Consider the following 20,956-nt stretch of genomic DNA (forward strand, 5'->3'; position numbering starts at 1 on the left):
ATAGAAAGAGATCTATGTAGCTCCTGGATAGAGCTGCATTAAAAATATGCACTCCTAGAGACTTCAAGTACACAATAACATGTATTTAAGGGTTAAAAAGGTGGATTTTGCATGATATGTAACCTTTAATCCATTTATGCCTAGTGAAGTAGTGCATCAAAAATATCAGCTAGGAAACGAGGAAGGCATAGTTTTAGAGGAGTACCACCTAGTGATAAACTTGTGAGCTAAAAGGCTACTAGTGCAGAAACTCTAGCTCTCTATTAGGACTTCTGCTCCTACTAGTTGAATCAAAGTGTAGCTAGTTGGCATAAAAATTTAACCAGTAAGAGTGTAACAAAACATTGAACTAGTGAGGGATAATGTTCCTCTGATGTAGTGTAGCTGCAAAGTAGTTGCAGACATTATTTTTGAAAACAAGGATGTTCAAAGAAAACACAAATAGCTTGTCATACACTACTTGGTAACCAACCAAACTAGTCAGTGAGCCGAATGACAGTAGGTGGCAGCAGAGAGGTATGTGGCTGAAGCTAAAAAGCTGGAGGAAGTGGTGGTTCCAAACCAAATTTACCAGAGGGAGCCAATGTTTTTTCTTGGGGGAACAAAACAAAAGAATGAAAAAAAAAAAAACAGGACAATATTTCAATCTTAAACATATCAAAGGTACGGTGGACAATTCTTCCACAAATGTAGGTAAGAAACGCCCAAGTCCCTTTTTGAGTATGTCAAGAAACCAGAGACAGAGGACCCAGTATTCAGGCCGGACAAGCAGATGAGACGTAGAGGAATTTATTAAAGGCTGTCTGGTAAGACAGGGACAGGCAGGCTCAATGGTCAGTGATAATCCAAAACCGGCAGAAATACAGACAGGGATAAGTCAATCTCAGGTTATCCAGAAACAATCAGGTCGGTCAATAACAGGCAGGCAGTCAGAACAGGGCAGGAAAAAACAGGATCAGGGATCAGGCTGGCTCAGATGTCAAAACAGGCACTTGGTTCAAATCAACAGGCAAAGGGAAATGCTGGACTAAACTCACCAAAGGCTTGATAGACAATGATCTGGCATAGTGCAGGAGACAGAGGCAGATATAAGTAGAGGAGTGAGCAGGTGAACAAAGTGAAACTAATTACCAGAATGGGTGGAGCTGATCAATTCAATTCAATTTATATAGCGCTAATTCATAAAACATGTCATCTCAAGGCACTTTACAAAGTCAAATCAATCAGATTATACAGATTGGTCAAAATTTTCCTATATAAGGGAACCAGTTGATTGCTTCAAAGTCCCGACAAGCAGCATTCACTCCTGGAGAAGCGTAGAGCCACAGGGAGAGTCATCTGCATTGTACATGGCTTTGCAGCAATCCCTCATACTGAGCAAGCATGAAGCGACAGTGGAAAGAAAAACCACCCATTAGCGGGAAGGAAAAACCTTCCCTTCAAAATATGATACCTCTTGTTAATTTTCATCAGAACTCTTGCTGCAGCATTTTGGATCAGCTGAAGACTTTGAACTGCATTTTGTGGACTTCCTGATAGTAAAGAATTACAATAGTCCAGCCTTGAAGTAACAAATGCATGGACCAGTTTTTCAGCATCACTCCTGGACAGAATGTTTCTAATTATAGTGATATTCCTGAGGTGAAAAAAGGAAACTCTGGAAACCTGTTTAATATGGGATTTAAATGACATGTCTTGGTTGAAAATAACACCAAGATTTTTTACTTTATTACCAGATGGCCAAGTTAATGCCATCCAGATTAAGTGATTGATTATTATAAGTTATTTAATGATTAATAAATAACTCCCGGTCTGTTAGGTATTGTCAGGTGAATATCAGCCCAAACAGCTGATATCAGGATAGTAGTTGAAAGCGTGAGTCGAGCACTGGCATTCTTTTAACAGCAAACTCTGCAAATCTTTTACAGTCAAAGCTCTTCGAGTCACCCAAAGGGTATGATTTAATATGAGTATTTAGGTTAGTCACAAATTGTTCATGCTGTACCCTTTTCCAAATGAGCACAGAAGTGATGAAAATAAGTGTGATGTCAATCACCAGTACTAAAACCTTCCATCTTCAGTACAGCTGCATGTTGATCTTGGCTGTGAAGTGAAATGTCCTTTTTTCCTGTACTCAGCGCAAACAGTGTTGTTGTTTTTTAAGACAAAAAACGAAAAAAAAACTCTAGGCAGAGGATTCGGACCCGCATGCTGCTCAGGTGGAGTTCCCTTGAACACTTTGTGCCATGGATCCAGGTGTTCCTTCTTTGGACCTTCAGGGCAGTGTGGGTCACCAGCAGGATATGGAATGGACCAGTCCAACACTCGTCTCTCCAATGGCTCCTTCTGGTGTCTCGGATTAAGTGACTAGGGGTACTGCAGCTCTCACGGCCTGATGAGAAAGAGAAAGTGACAGAACATTATTCTAACACGGAATGCTGAAAATGAGCAGTTGTTAATGTGGCTACGTTAGTACTGGGTCCTCCTTCCATTTTAAGGGGCTTTAGATTAGCTCTGGATCTATTTCTCATCCGCATGTACATGTGAACCAGAGGGAGAGCCTCCCTTCCCTTTCTACAGCTCCCCCTGATTGTTGATGATAAGCACTTTGTGTTTTTATTTGGAAACCCATCATTTTGCTGATTTCCTGCAGAGCTTTGTTTAGAAAAAGTGTCCCATTATCACTGCAAATTACCTCCGGAATAATAAGCCATAGGTTGCAATTTGTCACCATGAGATTGCTACAAAATGACATGGAAACAGATTTTTTACATCCACCATTTAAATAAATGTTTTGGCAAAGTTTGGCAAAGCCAGCACCAGTGCAAAGGACAAGGCTGCTTTGAGAGCAGAGAAAGCCAGTTCTGCATCAGGAGTCTGTAATTTTCTCAGTGTCTGCCAGTCCCTGTCTGTGTATTGAAGCAGTCAAAAGAGATTCAAGCTCGTAGTAGTTTGGAATATGAGCCGTGCAGTAACGTGTCATTCCCAGAAATGACATTATTTGCTTCTTTGGGATTCGTTTTGGGATTTTTAGGACCACCTTGATCCGCTGAAGTGACAACACTGCTTTTATGTGAAAGAACATGGCCCAAAAATATGACTTCCTTCTGGACAGACTGCATTTTAGACCCTTTTCATGGATATGTTGAAGCAGTTTTAAGGTGTCTGCCCTGCATTGATCAGCTGATTCTGCACCGATTAACAAATCACCAACATATTGAATATGAACAGGTCCAGGAGTCAGAGTTAAATCAGCCAAAGACTCCTTCACCATGGTGTTATAAATGGTTGGACTCTCAATATAGCCCTGGCAAAGATGTAAAGACACAAGGAAGACACCAAAAAAAATGCTTTAGCTGGACTCACTGCAGAGTAGAACACCTTAAAGGAACAGAAAAAGTTTCCCTAACTGTTTCACCTGAAGTGGAGACAGAATGATCGTAATGGCTACTGAGCTTTGGCTGTCCCTTAATACATTCAGCAGACACAACAGAGTGAGTTGCACCCGAGTCATCAACAACACCCATCACCATCATAGAAAACAGGCATTTTTTAAAGGCATGGGTCTCTGTGTGGAGATACGTGGCTGATGATAGCCTCTGTGAGCAAACTATTTGGATCAGTAGAAGCAGGTACAATTCAGCATTCAAACACAGGCGTAGCAGTGTGTGTGTCTGTGAAACCTCATGACCCTCCACAGGTCCCTTCTCAACAGGGTTGAGAAGGGACCTGCAGCAGCATCAAGCTGCTGCAGTTCCTGCAGGCAGTCATTTTTTTAATGTTGCAATTGTCCACAGTTTTAACATGCATCAGAACAGGACCACTGTCCATGCCCACAGCCTCTGCCCTGCCGTTCACAGCCACGTCCACGAGGGCTGGATCTCTCACTCTAGGGGGAGTGCTGGCCTAGTGGTTAGAGCAGCACGCTTGCACTCAGAGAAGGATGCAAGTACCCGGTTCAATCCCCGGTGCACTCTGGGTCCCTGAGCAAGACCCTTAACCCCAGACCGCTTCCCGGGCGCCGCACAGTGGCAGCCCACTGCTCCCCTAGGGGATGGGTTAAAAGCAGAGAGACCACATTTCGTTGCTTGTGCTTGTGACAGTGCAATGACAATAAAGTTGAATTCTATTCTATTCTATATTCCTCGCTGAGATCCACCAGAATAGAGAGTTAGGGCAGCCGTGTGCAGATCGGTGTCTCTTTAGTCAGCTTTCTTTTTCTTTCCTACACTGATGACATCACTACTTAGTATGAAAAACAGTTGTTCAGAAAGCAGACCAGACATATTGATAGAAATACAATACAGTGCTGGAAGTGACAAAAAGTCAAGAAGAGATAGTCGTATTATGTCTCAGATTTGACATACAGGATTAAACAGCATCTTATACATAATACCCAAACACAATACAGGTAATGGGGTTATTGTGGAGAAGATGCAATTATAGAACATATTTTGTTCAATAATTTGTACTGCCAGAAATGCAAAAATTAATAATTCAGTTGATTGACAGTCTTTCCAAAATTAAAATAAGCTTTAAATCCGTTGAATTATTACAGAGAAGTTCAATATCTTAGACTTTGTTAAATTATTTTAAACAGACTCATTGGTTTATTTGACAGGATAGGAGTTATTATTTTTTTTTTAATGTACGTCGTTCCAGTTCACACTCCATACCAGCAGGTGGCGATAAGGCAGAAGAAGAAACCCAACTCCCTCGAGCTGTTCAATCAGATAGTAGGATGGATATATTATTAGAAATATTTTATACATTGTATAGAATACAGAATATGGGGCTGGTAGTTGTATTTGTATGGATTCCAGCTCATATAGGGGTAGAAGGAAATGAGAGGGCAGATAATATGGCAAAAAGGGCAATTCATAATAATATTAGTTTTAAAGTTAAAACAAGTAAATATGAGGGAAAGAGTATGGTTAAAGAAAAACTGATGGAAAAATGGCAAAAAAGGTGGGATGAAGAAAAAACAGGAAGATGGTTTTATAAAATACAGAAGATAGTAGGAGAGAAAAGAAATGAAAGAAGAAATAGAAAGGAAGGAAGGGTGATAACAAGATTAAGATTAGGGCATACAGGTCTTAATTATACACTTTTTAAAATACAAAAGCATAATAATGGAAAATGTGAGTATTGTGACAGATATGAAACGATAGAACATGTTATGTTAGAATGCCATAAGTATGAAAGAGAAAGAAGGTGTATGAAAAGAGAGTTTGAATGTATTAAGGAAAAGATTAATTTGATAGATATTTTGAGGAAGAATTCGGGGAGTAAACATATACAAATAATTATTAAATATTTAAAGAAAACTAAATTATTTCAAAGAATATGATTAAAATAGGTGTGTGTGTGAATGGGTGCATGATCTAGGGGGGTGGATTATAAAGATATATATAAAAATGGATGAGAGTATGTAGGTATATATAAATAGGAAATTCATTTAGTTAAATTATATATTAAAGGTAGGAGTAGGAAGAGATAAATAATTATATAAGTTGATAGTCCATTTCGAACCACACTCCATACCAGTAGGTGGCGGTAATGCTACTTAAAGTTTGTTGCCAACCGCCAATAAAATCAACAAGAAGAAGAAGAAGAACTCCCTCGAGCGAATCAGTTTGGTGACGTAAACACGTCCATTACGTTGGACGTAACGCAAGTCTGAGTCCAGGAGCGCCATCGGAACTTCATTCAGGGTTGGATATTCCTAAAGTTTTAATTGTAAAAATTATTTTTAAACAGAATTTCCGCTTCGGACAGGAGTGTTGGCGTTGTGGTTGTAATGTGGTCGGACGCTCAGTGAGGGTGGAGCCTTGTTTCAGTTAGCGGACGGTTGTTTCCCGCAGCGTTAGCAGTAGCATCCACGCTAACGTGAGCCACAGAAACATACAGGAGTAACATTTTAGCCATTGTTTGTGGAAGCGCGTTCACAGCGCCGTGCAGCTTTTAATGTTTAGAGCAAATGTCGCCCTTGAATAATTGAATGACTCTCTGTGCTTGGTGTCCGCTAACTCCGTTGCAGCAGGGAGCCACCATGTATCGTCCTAAGCCGACTCTGAAGGACCGACAGCACCTGTACAGGCTCATCATCAGCCAGCTGCTCCACGACGGATACAACAGCATCGCCAACAGCCTCATCAATGAGGTGAAGCCCCAGAGCGTGGTGTCGCCCTCCGAGCAGCTGATGCAGCTGGCGAAGATGGGTGAGCTGCCCCCAGCCGTCCCCACTGTGGCCGCGGCGTGTCCCCCTAAAACTAACCGCGCGGAGTGGATTCTGTTGCAGGGATGGAGAACGACGACAGCGCCGTCCAGTATGCTATTGGCCGCTCAGATACAGTGGCTCCGGGGGTCGGCATTGATCTGGAGTTTGATGCAGATGTGCAGACCATGTCCCCGGAGGCCTCGGAGTACGAGACCTGCTACGTCACGTCCCATAAGGGTCCTTGCCGCGTGGCCACATACAGCCGGGACGGTCAGCTTATCGCCACGGGGTCGGCGGACGCGTCCATCAAGATCCTGGACACAGAGCGCATGCTGGCCAAAAGCGCCATGCCCATCGAGGTGAGGCGGGCTGCATCGTGCAGTGAAGAGTAGAGTCGGGCTGGCCTTTCTAACCACGTGTCTCTTTTAGGTGATGATGAATGAGACGGCGCAGCAAAACATGGAGAATCATCCCGTCATCCGTACGCTTTATGATCATGTGGATGAAGTCACCTGCCTGGCCTTCCACCCAAGCGAACAGATCCTAGCATCTGGCTCAAGAGACTACACCCTGAAACTGTTCGACTACTCCAAGCCCTCTGCCAAAAGAGCTTTTAAATATATACAGGTTAGTTATCCTGTGTAATTATTAACTTTTATAATGAGCCAACACATAATCCTGACCACTGGTGGGTAAAGAGGTGAGCATTGTTTCAACATGAACAGCTGAGGGAAGGTTCTGTATAGGACAGAGGAGCAGGGCTCTAAACTAACTTTTCAAGAATCAAGAGTCTTTATTGTTGTTATGTAACCATAATGAAATTTGGTGAGAAGCTCAGAATGATAAGAAGCAGACCCAAATTAAAAACACTGAAAAAACGAGACATAAACATCCCTTCAGGACACTGTCAAAAATTTTAAAACGCAGAACAAATAAAAAGTATTAAATATCTAACAGCCTTTTTGATTCTTTAAAGACAAAACATTTGAAAAACTTATAGAATGAACGTTCTTGGAAGAAATCTGTGTAGGACACATGTAGCATGTAGTATAGTACATAAAATGCAGCTTGTGCTGCAACAGTCTATGAAATGGGCTGGTGCTTTATTTGATTGTCAGAAGTGATGATTCTGCTCTGGTTTCATTGTTACGCCCAATTATTTCCCTAGATTAGATTCAACTTTATTGTCATTACACAGGAACAGGTACAAGGCAACGAAATGCAGTTCAGGTCTAACCAGAAGTGCAATAGCAGCAAGTTCAGGATAAACAATGGTTCCATAAGTACAGGACATGGGTTATTACTGAATAAATATAGAGATGGATATTATTATAAACAGAATTTTACTGATAGATTTGTCCTATGAGTATAATATATAGATAACTAGTATTGTGAACTAAATTTACAGCTGGATATGTACCGAATATAATATACAGGATATATATATCTGCAAACTTGATGATGGAGTTGGATGCGTACACAGGTTTGCAGTGGTGGGTGAAGAGGGAGTAGAGAAACGGGCTTAGCACACAGCCCTGTGGTACACCAGTGTTGAGCGTGATGGACGTGGAGCAGTTGGAGCCTGATTGGACGTTCTGGGGTCTGTTGGTCAGAGAGTCCAAAATCCAGTTGCACATGGAGCAGGTCTGGAAGTTTGGCTATTAACTTAGCTGGGATGACAGTGTCGATTGCATAAGTGTTCTTATTGTCCAGATGTGTGAGCACAGAGTGCAGTGCCATGGAAACTGCATCCTCTGTGCTCCTATTGCTGCGGTATGCGAACTGGTGTGAGTCCAATGTGGATGGTAGCGAGTCTTTTAGGTGTGCCAGGACAAGCCGCTCAAAGCACTTCATTACGATTGGTGTGAGTGCTACAGGGCGGTAGTCATCAAGGCACTTTGGGCTGGAGTGTTTTGGCACTGGCACAATGGAAGTGCATTTGAAGCATGTTGGTACAGCTGCTTGGGCAAGAGACAGGTTGAAAATGTCTGTAAAAACCCCAGCGAGCTGCTCCGCACATGCCCTTAGCACGCGTCCAGGGATGTTATCTGCTCCAGCTGCCTTGTGCGTGCTGATCCTGCTCAGTGCAGACATCTGTGGAGGAGAGAGTGATTGGTGGGTGGTCGGCTGAGGATTTGAGCTTGGTGGCAGTTTCACTGTTGTCTCTTTCAAAGCGAGCATAAAAGTCATTCAGCTCGTTCAGGAAGTAGACATCAGTGGCTGCAGAGGTGGAATGAGTGGGTTTATAGTCACTGATGGCCTTAAATCCCTGCCACATGCGTCGGGGGTCAGCGTTGGAAAAGTGTCCCTCTATCTTAAGCTTGTAGCAGTACTTGGCCTCTTTGATGCTCCTTTTCAGATTTGCTCTGGCTGAGCTGCAGGCTTGTGCATCTCCTGATCTGAAGGCAGTGTTGCGTGTCTTCAATAGGAGTCGCACCTTCTCGTTCATCCATGGCTTCAGATTTGGTTACGTGGTGATCTGCTTCTGGGTTGTAACATTGTCAATGGTGGTATTAATGTAATCCAGTACAGAGGAGGCGGAACAGTCGATGTCTGTGTGAGAGCCACTGGTGGCTTGAGAAGCAAACATCCTTCAGTCTGTGTGTAGAAACCTTTCCTGAAGTGATGAATCTGCTCCTGCAGGCCACACCTTGATGGTCTTCACTGATGGCTTCACACCATTGATGAGAGGTGAGGAACAAAGAAAGGTGATCTGACTGACCCAGGTGGGGGGGGGGGGGGGGTCGTGATGTAGGCTCCAGCCACGTTTGTGTACATGTGGTCTAAAGTTTTGTTTCCTCTGGTGTGGCAGGAAACATGCTGGTGAAATTACAGTAGCAGCTTCAGGGTGAACGGTCTGTTGTTCGCTGATGGCTGCGTGAAGTTCTTCCATAGCAGACTTAGCATCAGCGTCAGGGAGAATGTAGGCTGCAGTGATAATAGAAGTGAACTCCCGTGGCAGATAGAACGGTCTGCATTTAACCATGAGAAACTCAAGGTTAGCTGAGCAATGTCTCTCAACAATAGCAGAGTTTGTGCACCAAGCTTTGTTAATGTAAATGCACAGTCCCCCACCTCGGGTCTGATGTTTTTTCCACCTAGCTCAATAGATGTCCTAGTTCAACGGTGAGGTTTGACCAAACCACATTTGACACCCCAGTTTTACAGCTTCACTTTTGGTGTGTTAAATTTCTGATTAGATTGAGTTACAATCTAGTCAACATAAACTTCTTTATGAAAAGCTAAATTATTCATTACCTAATATTATTGTAACAAAACACCTAAGTAGCATCTTGTGTTTTGTGTGCGCTGATTAACGCTTTCATTCCAAATGTTAAATTTTGGAAAAAAGAAATGGAAATCAAACCTTTTTTCCCGCCCGATTCATTGATTAATCGTAAAAACAATTGATCGATTAATCGATTATTAAAATAATCGTTAGTTGCAGCCCTAGTCTCTGCCTCACGGACCAAAACTGGGAGTTGGTTCCACAGGAGAGGAGCCTGATAGCTAAAGGATCTGCCTCCCATTCTACTTTTAGAGACTCTAGGAACCACCAGCAGACCTGCAGTCTGAGAGCGAAGTGCTCTGTTAGGAACATACGGGGTAATCAGAGCTCTGATATATGATGGAGCTTGATTATGAAGGGCTTTATACGTTAGAAGGAGAATTTTAAATTCTATTCTTGATTTAACAGGAAGCCAATGAAGGGAAGCTAAAATTGGAGAAATATGATCCCTCTTGTTGATTTTCATCAGAACTCTTGCTGCAGCATTTTGGATCAGCTGAAGGCTTTGAACTGCATTTTGTGGACTTCCTGATAGTAAAGAATTACAATAGTCCAGCCTTGAAGTAACAAATGCATGAACTAGTTTTTCAGCGTCACCCCTGGACAGAATGTTTCTAATTATAGCGATATTCCGGAGGTGAAAAAAGGAAACTCTGGAAACCTGTTTAATATGGGATTTAAATGACATGTCTTGGTCAAAAATAACACCAAGATTTTTTACTTTATTACCAGAGGCCAAGTTAATTCTAACCAGATTAAGTGATTGATTAATGACTAAAGTTTATTTTTTGAGGACTCTTGTCCAATGATGACAACTTCTGTCTTGTCAGAATTTAAGTGCAGGAAATTCAAAGTCATCCAGGTTTTGATATCATCCAAACACGCGTGTAGTGGAAGTAATTCAAACAATACTGTTCTTCTTGCCACCTCCTCCATAAAGGCCTGTGTGGACAGCTGCGCTCTTCTCAGCACGTTGGCAGCAGGTTTTACAGCTGACCTGAAGTCTGTGGAGCAGATGCTTTGACAGGTCCAGGCTGTATTGGTTGCCATAACTTATTGGCTGATCGCTTATTAAAATGTTGGGTTTTGTTTAATCAAATCTTGCATTTTTACTGTTACGCTGTGAATTAGCATCTGTAGCTTTTGACAAGTTGTTTACAGAAGACTTACAAAGTGTCCATATAATGATGTGCTGACTATTGTGTGTCTGCTGCCTGCAGGAAGCAGAAATGCTGCGTTCAATCTCCTTCCACCCCTCTGGAGACTTCTTGTTGGTGGGAACACAGCACCCCACACTGCGCCTCTATGATGTCAACACTTTCCAGTGCTTTGTCTCCTGTAACCCACTGGACCAGCACACAGACACCATCAGCGGCGTCAGCTACAACCCCACTGCCAATAGCTACGTCACCTGCAGCAAGGACGGGAGCATCAAGCTGTGGGACGGTGTCTCCAACCGCTGCGTCAGCACCTTTGAGAAGGCTCACGATGGAGCCGAGGTCTGCTCCGCCATCTTCTCCAAGAATTCCAAGTACATCCTTTCCAGTGGAAAAGACTCGGTGTCCAAACTTTGGGAGATCTCTACCGGTCGGACACTGGTCAAGTACACAGGTAAGGAACATTCAGGTTCATGAATTCCTTTCCACTTAAGCTTAGAAATGAAGAATAGAATCCCTTTGGAGCAAAGCTTTAGAAGCAGTGGTGAAAACCAAAAGCCTCACACTGCAGGATGAGACCAGAGGACTCTGAGGAAGAGATGACAGCAACAGGAAGATGTCTCCAGATCAGACGGCTGTAAATAGGAGAGAAAGGTGCAAACTACAGGGGAGAGCCCCATTTGTATGGGCTGGTATGAGAGCCTCATGGTATAATAACCTTCAGAGGGAGAAAATGTAGAATGTCATTTAGGGCTGGCCATATGGACCAAAAATAATATCTCCATATATTTTTCTTTTCATAAAGCAATTATACAAAGGCATCTCTGAATTGAAGCTTTGTCCCAAATGTCTCAAAGGCACATTTTTTAACAAACAGCTGTAGATAAATATGAGAAACAGCTGAAAAATAACCTACTGGAATACATAGAAGCATAATTCCAATACAACATGGACCATCTCCATATAAACAATATAGTCTTATCTTTTTATATATAATATTTTTAAATTAGATATATTGCTCAGCTGTATATGATCTAATTTTTATTTAAAACAGAAAAGCAATAATTATTCCAACTTCTTCCAAGATTATATTGATTTATGCAAATGCACTTTTGCATTTCTTCTGTTTTAATATTTAGCAAAAGTATAAAGACCCACAAATGTAGTGTGTGCTTATTGTACTGATTACTGTGACATTCTGCAGCTTGCTTCTTATAGAATCACAGCTTTAACAAAGGGATGTTATCTAGTGAGTAAATCAGGCTTTCTGCTCTGGTAGCTAGCCTGCAGCCTGCAGCTTTACAGACACACAGCTCGTAGCAGGACGATGACTGGAAGCATCCTGCTACAGCAACACTGGCTGGTTTAAATGGAAACATTTAAATGGGTTGAAATGGCCTAGTTAAAGCCTCAATCCAGTTGAGAATGTGTGGCTAGACTTGAAGATCTCTGTTCACAGGTGAAAAGCCTCCAACATGGAGGAGCTGGAGCAGTTTAGCCTGAGGGAATGGGCAGAAACCCCCGAGGTGAGCTGTGGTGAGCTCCTGGAGACTCATCCAGAGACACTGGCAGCTGAAACCACTGTGAAGTGCTGACTTTAGTGAGCAGTTAGACACCCCAAGTTCTCTGGTATTCTGTCCTTTTGTTGTGTTTTATTCCAGGTTGTGAGGCAACAAAAGATTAAGAATATGAATAGGGATAAATACTTTTGCAAGGCACCGTATATGACAAGATATTTATTTTCTTTTTCTAGGTGTGGTTGACTCTTTCTCTTCTCATAACACTCAGCTGATGTGTCCAAAGTATTCTGAGCAGTAGTGCAGCTTTAGCACCTCGTTTTTACATGTTTCCTATAAGTGCGCAATAGTTGAAGCAAATGGAGAGTTGGAGGTTTTTTAGACAAAAGCAGAACTTCTGCACATTGTTCTGAAAGCTGTTGAGTTATAAATTATGCATCAACATCACTGAAGTGTGATGAGCTCAGTGCTGCAGAGTGATGCAGGATACCGCGTGTTCACCTTTGACTGTGGGGCATTATCTCCTACCTGTGCCGCAGATCCATGGTGTTTACCTGCCTGAGCAGTCGTGGCTGATCCCGTTCACAGCTGCACACTGCTTCTGGGAATCCACCCTTTCCTCAGGCCTACAGTGTCTCTGCGTCTAGCAGGGCTAGTTCTGTTGGTGCTTTAAGCACCTTTTAAAGCTAATAGCCGTGCAACTTTGCACCTAAAACAGATGTTTTCTGCTTATCACCTCTGAACCCCCGTCTGAGTTCAGCTCTGCAGCCATTAGGAAGGAGAAGGTCCAATAGCATCAACACTGCCTGCTGAGGATGGAAGGACAGGGTTCATATCTACCCTACTTTTTCTTTGTTGCTGTACTGTAGCGGTGGATTTTGTTTTTTAACCAGCCAGGTTTGGCGCCAGGAGGGTTGTCCCAGCTCCTGTCTGCTCTGGTCAGACAAACAACATGAGCAAATGTAGAGCAGAGGGGAGGAAGGTTAGAACAGAGTCTCCGCTAACATTCCTTGAAGTTAAGCTGAACTTCAAAATGGATATCAGTGAAGTACGTTTAAACTCTGAATGTTAGAACAGATCAAACAATAGGTTTGCTGTGTGAGAAGAGCTTCTTGCATTGTCTGTGTTCAGGTGTGGTAAAGGGAAAGGTGATTGTCAGACGGCCTGTTTCTCTTGGTAGGATGATTCCACTCAGTGCCTATAATCCCAGTTTAATGGTGTCTAAAAACCTCACAAAACGCATACGTAGTCGTGGTTTGAACTGAAGGAACTTAAAAGCAGCCATTAAAAGCTGGACATCACGCCTGCTGTGGCTCCTCTGACAGTGCGGTCATCGAGGCAACAGGACAGGGTTGCTCTTTGCTGCTTTATATTCAGGCTGCTTTGAATGTGTGGGGTGCTGCCTTGGCATTTAGTTGTCATTTCTGACTAGCTGAAAACTTGGCTGCTTGAGCACTTTCTGGGTTGAACTGAAACAGACTTTCTTAGCTTAGTGGTCCACCTCGCTTTCTGTAACGCATACTGCAGGCTGACGTAACATGCAGGGAAGCTTGTCGGTGTCTGAACCAGGCACAGCTCTGCAGCACACTGCTCACATTCCTACTGGTCCATGTTGACGGCTCCAAGAAGAAATGTTACCTCATCGTGGGTTTCCCTCCTTTCTACAACTACAAGTGTGTGAGGCGTGCTGGTGAAGGGGAAGCGTAGCATTCGATTGTCTGTCCTGCGATGTGATGCCCATCTCTGCCTGTTGGTGTTGCTGCTGCTTCAGAGCATTGTCCCTGTTCAGCCTGCTATTGTGTTGAATTCAACGCACCATTTAGTCTGCTACATGTGACTTCTTTCTAATTAGCAAAGAAAACTTACTGATGAAACTTATCTGAGCTTTTTAAATTGAACTTGCTGCTGTCATTGATATTCTTGAAGATGACTTGCCAACATTAAATCTAACAGTTTAGGGTCTTCCCACTGATTTAGTTAAATTTAACAGCTTCCAGTGCTCTGGTATCAGCTTTATGCTTTTTTGACAACGTTCCCATAGTTGAGACGTTTTAATTCTAGGCAGTGTTCTAAGTGTCTATCAAAGTCTAACTCTTGGACTGAAAAAAAATCCTGAAAACCGTTGAATAACTTCCAGAACAAGGTAAACTTTGAATATTCATGTATCAAAAGTGTTAAAATTAAGTTTAAATATGAAATATTGCGCATTTTTTACACCGATTATGGTATTCCATGTTTGAGTGCTGCCTCCGTGTACGATCGGCTATTTCCGACGTGTGACGTCAGTTCAAGAACACCGAGAAGCGAACTTGCATAGAAACACACATTGTTTACGTTGTACTACCGGTACGGCGAACAAGGATATATGGATGTTTTCCAGTATCTTCTTTCACACACCAAATCTGCTCATCCACGTCTACTTTGAGCAAGCGCTTTTAACTAAGTCCACAATAAAATGCCTTCTAGGTGCGTAGGTGGCTGTAGTGCAGACTGCAGTGAAGTTGGTTTGACAATGGACATTCAACCTCCGCGGAGTCAGCGGGATCTAGCTCACAGTTGATCCGGTTGAAGGACTCCGATTTCAGCCAGCGTCTCTCAGCTGCTCCCTTCTCCCATACGCGGTGGGACCGCCAACAAATCTGATTTGATTTTTGTTTTTCAAGAGTGCTCTGCTGACTCCGTGGAGCTTGAATGTCCAATGTCAAGCCAACTTCACCGCGGTCTAGTGCAGGCCAGAAAGTAGCGCTACATACTTGGCCGAAGGATCAAAAGGTAAATTCGTAAAAGAAACGCGAAAGGACTGGATTGCCGGCAGTGACAAAAGTGTTTTATGCATAACATGGTTATATTTTGAAGGTTACCTGCCTTTTTACTTCCCACTTCTTGATTAAATGAAAATCTCTTTAAAATCTAGAGCTGGCAGAGTTTAATATTTTTGAGCGTAACTTAATTAAATTTTAATTTTATTACATTAGGGATTTGTTTCTGATCCATTCATGGGGTCTATCTAGCAACAAAAAAGCATTTTCCAACAATAAAGCAGCCATCTTATTTCATAGATGGACTCAGGTGGATTTTTGTGGACGCTAACACCAATTCTGTTGGGAATAACTAACTAGTCATTTAAGCATTTCTATTACAATAGGCCTTCGAAGCGCTTTCGCTGCTTGTGCCTTATTAACTGAAAACGCCTAAAACATCCAGCCAAGATTTCCCACTAATTTAGTAAACACTTTATAGTAACTTTTCAGCTGCAACAAACATGATCCAGTCTGAAGGAAATCAGACGATCTGGCCTCCAAAACACCACAGCAGTGGGGCTGGTCTCTACTCCTCCAGAAGCAGAATTAAAATTGGCTCATAATCCTGATGAACTGACTGCACAGATGAAGTTTGAAGGTGTGCTTTCTCACCTAAAATCATTTGAAAACACCTTTTTGTGACAAATTAGGGCTATAAAATTGAAGGGTTTGTAAACTCCTCATCTCCTTACCGCTCCTTACTCCACCTTTGTGGTGGACAGTCTGTCTTGCCCCTCAACAAGCCCTGAGTGGGCAGAGAAATACTGGGTGGGTCAGGGGACCAAAACCCCAGGAAAGTAAAGCGTGGAGAAAGTAAAATTAGTCGGGTAAATGTGTATGGAAACGCTACCCGTGATTTCAAAAGCCCCAGGCTTCTCAAGAGCCCCAGGCTTTTGAGTGGCAATGGAAAAGGGGCTATTGACAGACATCCAAGATGTGTGTCTCTTGACAGCAGTGTGTGTTGCTACCACTGTTTCATGTAGAGCTGAAGGCCTGCAGTCGTATGCAACAGATGACTGGATTGATCAGTTCAGGCCTCATCAGGTGAATAGATGGGTTGAGTGAGCAGTTGGTGCTCGGAGGTGGTTGCATCATATGGTTTAATATCAAGCAAACCCCTGTTATCCCTTGTGGACCACTTCATCAGCAGCAATCCATGCAACATGTGGAGAGGCATCAGAAACATCACAGACTACACAGACACTGGTGAAGTTTGTGGACGACACCACTTTAGTGGGTCTCATCTCCATCAACAATGAGTCCCACTACAGGAATGAGGTCAGCAATCTCACACAGTGGTGCTCCAGGAACAACCTGATCCTGAACAGCAGTAAGACCAAGGAGGTAACAATAGACTACAGGAGGTCCAGGAGGTCTGAACACACTCCTCTCTACATACAGGGGGAGGTGGTGGAGCACGTGGACAGCATTAGATTCCTGGGTATTCACTTCTCCCCCAACCTCTCTTGGACTGTGAAAACCTCCCACCTGGTGAAGAAAGCCCAACAATGGCTCTTCTTCCTCAGAAAACTGAAAAGGTCTGGACTATCCACTAAACTGCTAAAGAACTTCTACAGAGCTACCATAGAGAGTGTTTTATGTCTCAGCATAGCTGTATGGTATGGGACCTGCACAGTCCAGGAGAGGAAGGACCTAGATCAGGTGGTGAGAACAGCAGAGGGGATTGTGGGATGCTGTCTGCAGGATCTAAACTAAATTTAAGCAGAACGAGTCCAAAGAGGGGCCAGGCGCATCTCCACTGATGCCACCCACCAAGGCAATGCACTGTTTGCCCCTCTCCCATCAGGTAAATGCTTCTGAAGCTTCAAAGCCAAAACAAATAAACTTAGAAACAGCTTCTTCCCAGGAGCTGTGAGGGCAATCGCCCCCTGATGGGAGACTGCAGTCCAATGCTTTAAAATCACCCCACCGTTACTGCCGTGGTTTCTCAGCTGAAGGTAACGGACCCATGCTGACAGTCTGTCCGTCAAATGTTCATCACGTTACAATCATATGCTACAATCCATCTAATCTGTTTAAGCCCATCATATGTTACAACCACTTTAAATATAGTGCCTAAATGCACACTATTATCTCAGAATATCTAAATGCACATTTCTGTAAATGAAGCATCAAACCATTGCACAAAAGCCCCTTATTACCTCATTATTTATCTGTGACTCATGAAGGACAATTACTTCATGTCACATGGCTCTACAACTCACAAAGGGACTGATACCAAATCCATTGGACTCTGATACAAACTTTTGAATCTGCATCTTTTTCTAAATTTTTTAATCTTTTGGACGCTATAATGAGAAAAAACACTGTAACCTTTATTCATTGCCTGTTTGTTTGTTTGTCTTGTATGTGTGCTCTTAGCCAGAGTGGCCAGAAAGAAATTTCACCATGGTAACGTGGTTACAATTTTGAATCTTTGAGATCTAGTTTTATTTACTGAAACCAGTGAAAAGCCACACACGGCATCTTTGCTCAGGCAGCACTTCCTCGTAACTTCTTGCCCACATCTGACTCTTTTTTTTTTTTTTTTTTGATGGAAGGGAACAGTTGAAACTGTAGAAGCTGTTTGGGTCTTCTTAGTGAACCCAAACGGCACTTGGAGTATCGTCTACTTTCTGTCGAAGCAGATCCACTGCTGCCTCAGAACCTTTGCCAAACATAGAAGCAGACTTTTCTGTTTGAACCAATTAAGCAGAGCACCTACTCCTGACTGAACTGGTGATTCACTAACAGGTTGGGATCTTGATGCTGAGTCAAAACCCAAGGCAGCACACAAAGTCTGCCTTAATTCAGGACAGAACAATAGAACCCTGTTAACACTCATGACGAGTGAAAAGCTGATCACCTCCGCTCTTCCTCCAGAACTACAAACAGCTCAACTTTGGTTCAACCTGATGTGGATCTGTTCAACCCTGCAGTTCTAAATTCAGTTTACAGCTGTTCTGATTTAGTCATCAGAGGGAGATTTAGTTTATACCATGAAATGTACAATGAAAATAATTCTTTAATATGTAAAAAATATCAATCATGACAGATCCATTGATCGCTTCCTTTTTATCTGAATATGCCTTATTAAATAATAATTGCACAGTATTTTTCTTTCTCTTCTGCTGTACAGCTTAACTTTAAATGTAGCTTTGTTCCATGTTATTATTTTGTAAGTCTGGTGTCTACGCCCACCTGTATTTGCCACTTTCACACCTGGCATTCCCCACTGTGGTATAGTAAAGGTATTTCTATTGTATTAAACATGGGTAAGAATGGTTTTAAATAGAAGTATTTGTTATGCCTGAATTTAAATTTAGGATGCTGTCTCATTAGCTCTGCACTCAGCTCTGACCCGTGTAGCAGCCCAACATCTATGCTAGGATGCTCGTTATGGACTTCACCTCAGCATGTAGCAGTTTAGCTTATTAGATGAATGTGTAATTATTTCATTGTCTATCTGTGGACTAAACTAACTTAGCCTTGAAGTACACTAGAAGTGTTCTGTTTTTTTATCAATAGAATTATGCTTTTTAATCAACAACAAAGAAATCCAGAAGGCAAGTGAAACTCTAGTTTTTGGTTGTTTGACATTTTCACTACAGAGGCAGGCAGCTGGCCCTGTATTGATCTTAAGTCAACCAGAAGGGGCTGATTTTTTATTTTATTTTTATTAATTTTTTATTCTGGAAGTTTTTTGCTGCAGATTAATCCTTGTTATTAAAAAAAAGAATTGATTTATTTGCTAATTAGCATTTTTTTTCATTTGTCTACTACTCATGAAATAACCTGATGTAATTAAGTAATTTTAAACGATTTCTCGATTTAATAATAATTAATCAGCCCTTGATCTGTGTACATGCTTGGTTCTGTCTTGTAAATTGCCTTGGTGCTGTATAAATATACTTAAATTAACTAAATGCTCTTGACAAACTAAAAACAGATTGTCATCAACAAATGGAGAAAACTCAACTCTCTCTTAGAAAGCATGGCAACATGGTTTAAGTGGTTCACCACTGCGTCTGACGTTCTTCCAGCCTACTGCGGCCGTTAGCCATCTACAGCTGCTGTGTGTGCAGAGTCAGACAGGTTCTGCTTGTTTCACCATAGCAAGTGTAAAGTCTAGTGTTTGAGGGCTGAGGGTCTCAGGGGGTCTGGCTGCAGACGGTGACAACTTCACTTAGGAACTGTGACAAAGTGCCGCCATCAGCATCGCAGTCTTAATCTTCAAGATGGAACAATATATATATAAAAAAGGTTTTAAGTGCTGCAAGAGTCCTGTTCCTGTTAGTTATTGGCTCTTTAATTCAGAGCGCATAAATAAGGTGGGACCAAGACGGGCCTCGTTTGTCATCTAAACTAACGAAAAGATCTCATTTTGAGTTGTCTTCACCTCGTAACAGCGTTATAAACTAAGACTAGGTGTGACCAGGTGGGGCTTGGCAAACTAAAAGTTCACCGCTCTCCATCTGATCACTCAACCATCTGTCAGTGCCCATCCAGATGAGAATTGTTGAGAATCTGTCAGCAGATCTCTTGCTGCATTTTTAGTAAAGAGTAGATGATGTTTTAGAGTCCTGAAGCTGGAAACAGATGTGATTAGCTAAGACATCTTTCTAGAACCTAACGTGTTGTTCAGTGAATCTACTAAAGATGTCTGTAACAAAACCTGCGGAGTCCTGTAAGTCTCCTGTCTGTGGAAGCAGGAGAGTTTGGAGCGGGACCTTCTGGCTTCCAGTGTGGAGAAACGAGTCCTGATGTGTTGGTGTTTGTGTTTCAGGGGCAGGACTCAGCGGCCGTCAGATGCATCGGACACAGGGCGTGTTCAACCATACGGAGGACTACGTGCTGCTGCCTGATGAGCGCACCATCAGTCTCTGCTGCTGGGACTCTAGAACGGCAGAAAGGAAGAACCTGCTGTCTCTGGGCCACAACAACATCGTCCGCTGCATCGTCCACTCGCCCACTAACCCCGGCTTCATGACCTGCAGTGACGACTTCAGGGCCCGCTTCTGGTACCGCCGGGCCACCACAGACTGAGCCTTCCCCCAAGCCCTCACTAACCTAGTGGCACCTCGCGGTTCTGTACCCAGCCATTTATTTCACTTTCAGTTCATTTGAACCAGGGACGTAGTGTTGGCGGCCAGTTCTAAAGAAAAGCAGTAGTTGTAGTCGCTAAACCACAAGAGCAGAAAGCGTGGCCCTGCTTCCCTACCAGCTTCTGTGTTGGGAAACCGTTGAATGATCGTCACTTCAAACTGAGAACTGCTTTGGTAATGCAGGCTGTGACTGTTCTCTTAATGACCTGTTCATTTGGCTCTCTGTCTCCTTTTCCATTTTTTCATCTTTTACTTCATTTTTATCTGTAATGTAATTTTGATTTCTAATAAAGTAAATTGCAAAGAAGTTGCTTGTGTAAGTGTGTTGATTAAAAGGTTTGTGTTTAGCGCTCATACCCACAGCTATGGTGGTACCCGGGAGATATTTTAGGAACACAGTTGCTGCAAAACGTGTGCAACAGTCTGCAGGGCCCACAACTGGCCAGGGATACACACGGCCCCCAGGCTATCACTCACTACAGGCTCTTTCGTCTACTCTGAAGATTATTTTACACCTGGAAGAAAAGAGCAAACTAAAATATGCCGGAGCACTTAGAGAAGCCACTGATTGTTTTCATCCTTCCAACTCCCAGCCCAGTTCTCCCAGAGACTTCATCTGTTGTCCTGACAACACGAGGACAACCAGCAAGAATCCTCAGCTTCAACCCCCCTCTCTCCTTTAGTCATCTAATACCCTCATAAATCAGTCACACTTTGACAGAAGTTTTGCCAAACAAGTTAAACAACGTTTAAAGAAGTCTGAAAGGGGGTGTAGCTGTCTGACCAATGGGGCTGTAGGAAAGCGTCTGGGTCCCTGACAGGAGCTCCGCCCAGCTGGGCTCTGACAGCTCACACTGTTGAGACGCA

The 20,956-nt window shown here is 42.8% G+C and overlaps 1 protein-coding gene across 4 annotated transcripts; it reads left to right on the top strand.

Annotated features, from left to right (window-relative positions):
• Positions 1-5,621: 5,621 nt before the first annotated feature.
• Positions 5,622-20,396, top strand: cstf1 (cleavage stimulation factor, 3' pre-RNA, subunit 1). Of its 4 annotated transcripts, none has more exons than XM_012873385.3 (6): positions 5,622-5,714; positions 6,041-6,221; positions 6,302-6,579; positions 6,650-6,847; positions 10,730-11,120; positions 19,771-20,396. In XM_012873385.3, exons 2-6 carry the CDS (start codon positions 6,053-6,055, stop codon positions 20,028-20,030), a joined length of 1,296 nt encoding a protein of 431 aa, XP_012728839.1. In that variant the 5' UTR covers positions 5,622-5,714; positions 6,041-6,052; the 3' UTR covers positions 20,031-20,396. The 4 variants fall into 4 exon arrangements, with proteins under 4 accessions (XP_012728839.1, XP_021177638.1, XP_036007901.1 ...); XM_021321963.2 differs by having other exon boundaries at positions 5,644-5,714; positions 6,044-6,221; XM_036152008.1 differs by having other exon boundaries at positions 5,666-5,739.
• The last annotated feature ends 560 nt before the right edge of the window (positions 20,397-20,956 follow it).

Source organism: Fundulus heteroclitus, chromosome 20 (genome assembly GCF_011125445.2).
Source record: "Fundulus heteroclitus isolate FHET01 chromosome 20, MU-UCD_Fhet_4.1, whole genome shotgun sequence".
Classification (NCBI taxonomy): domain Eukaryota; kingdom Metazoa; phylum Chordata; class Actinopteri; order Cyprinodontiformes; family Fundulidae; genus Fundulus; species Fundulus heteroclitus.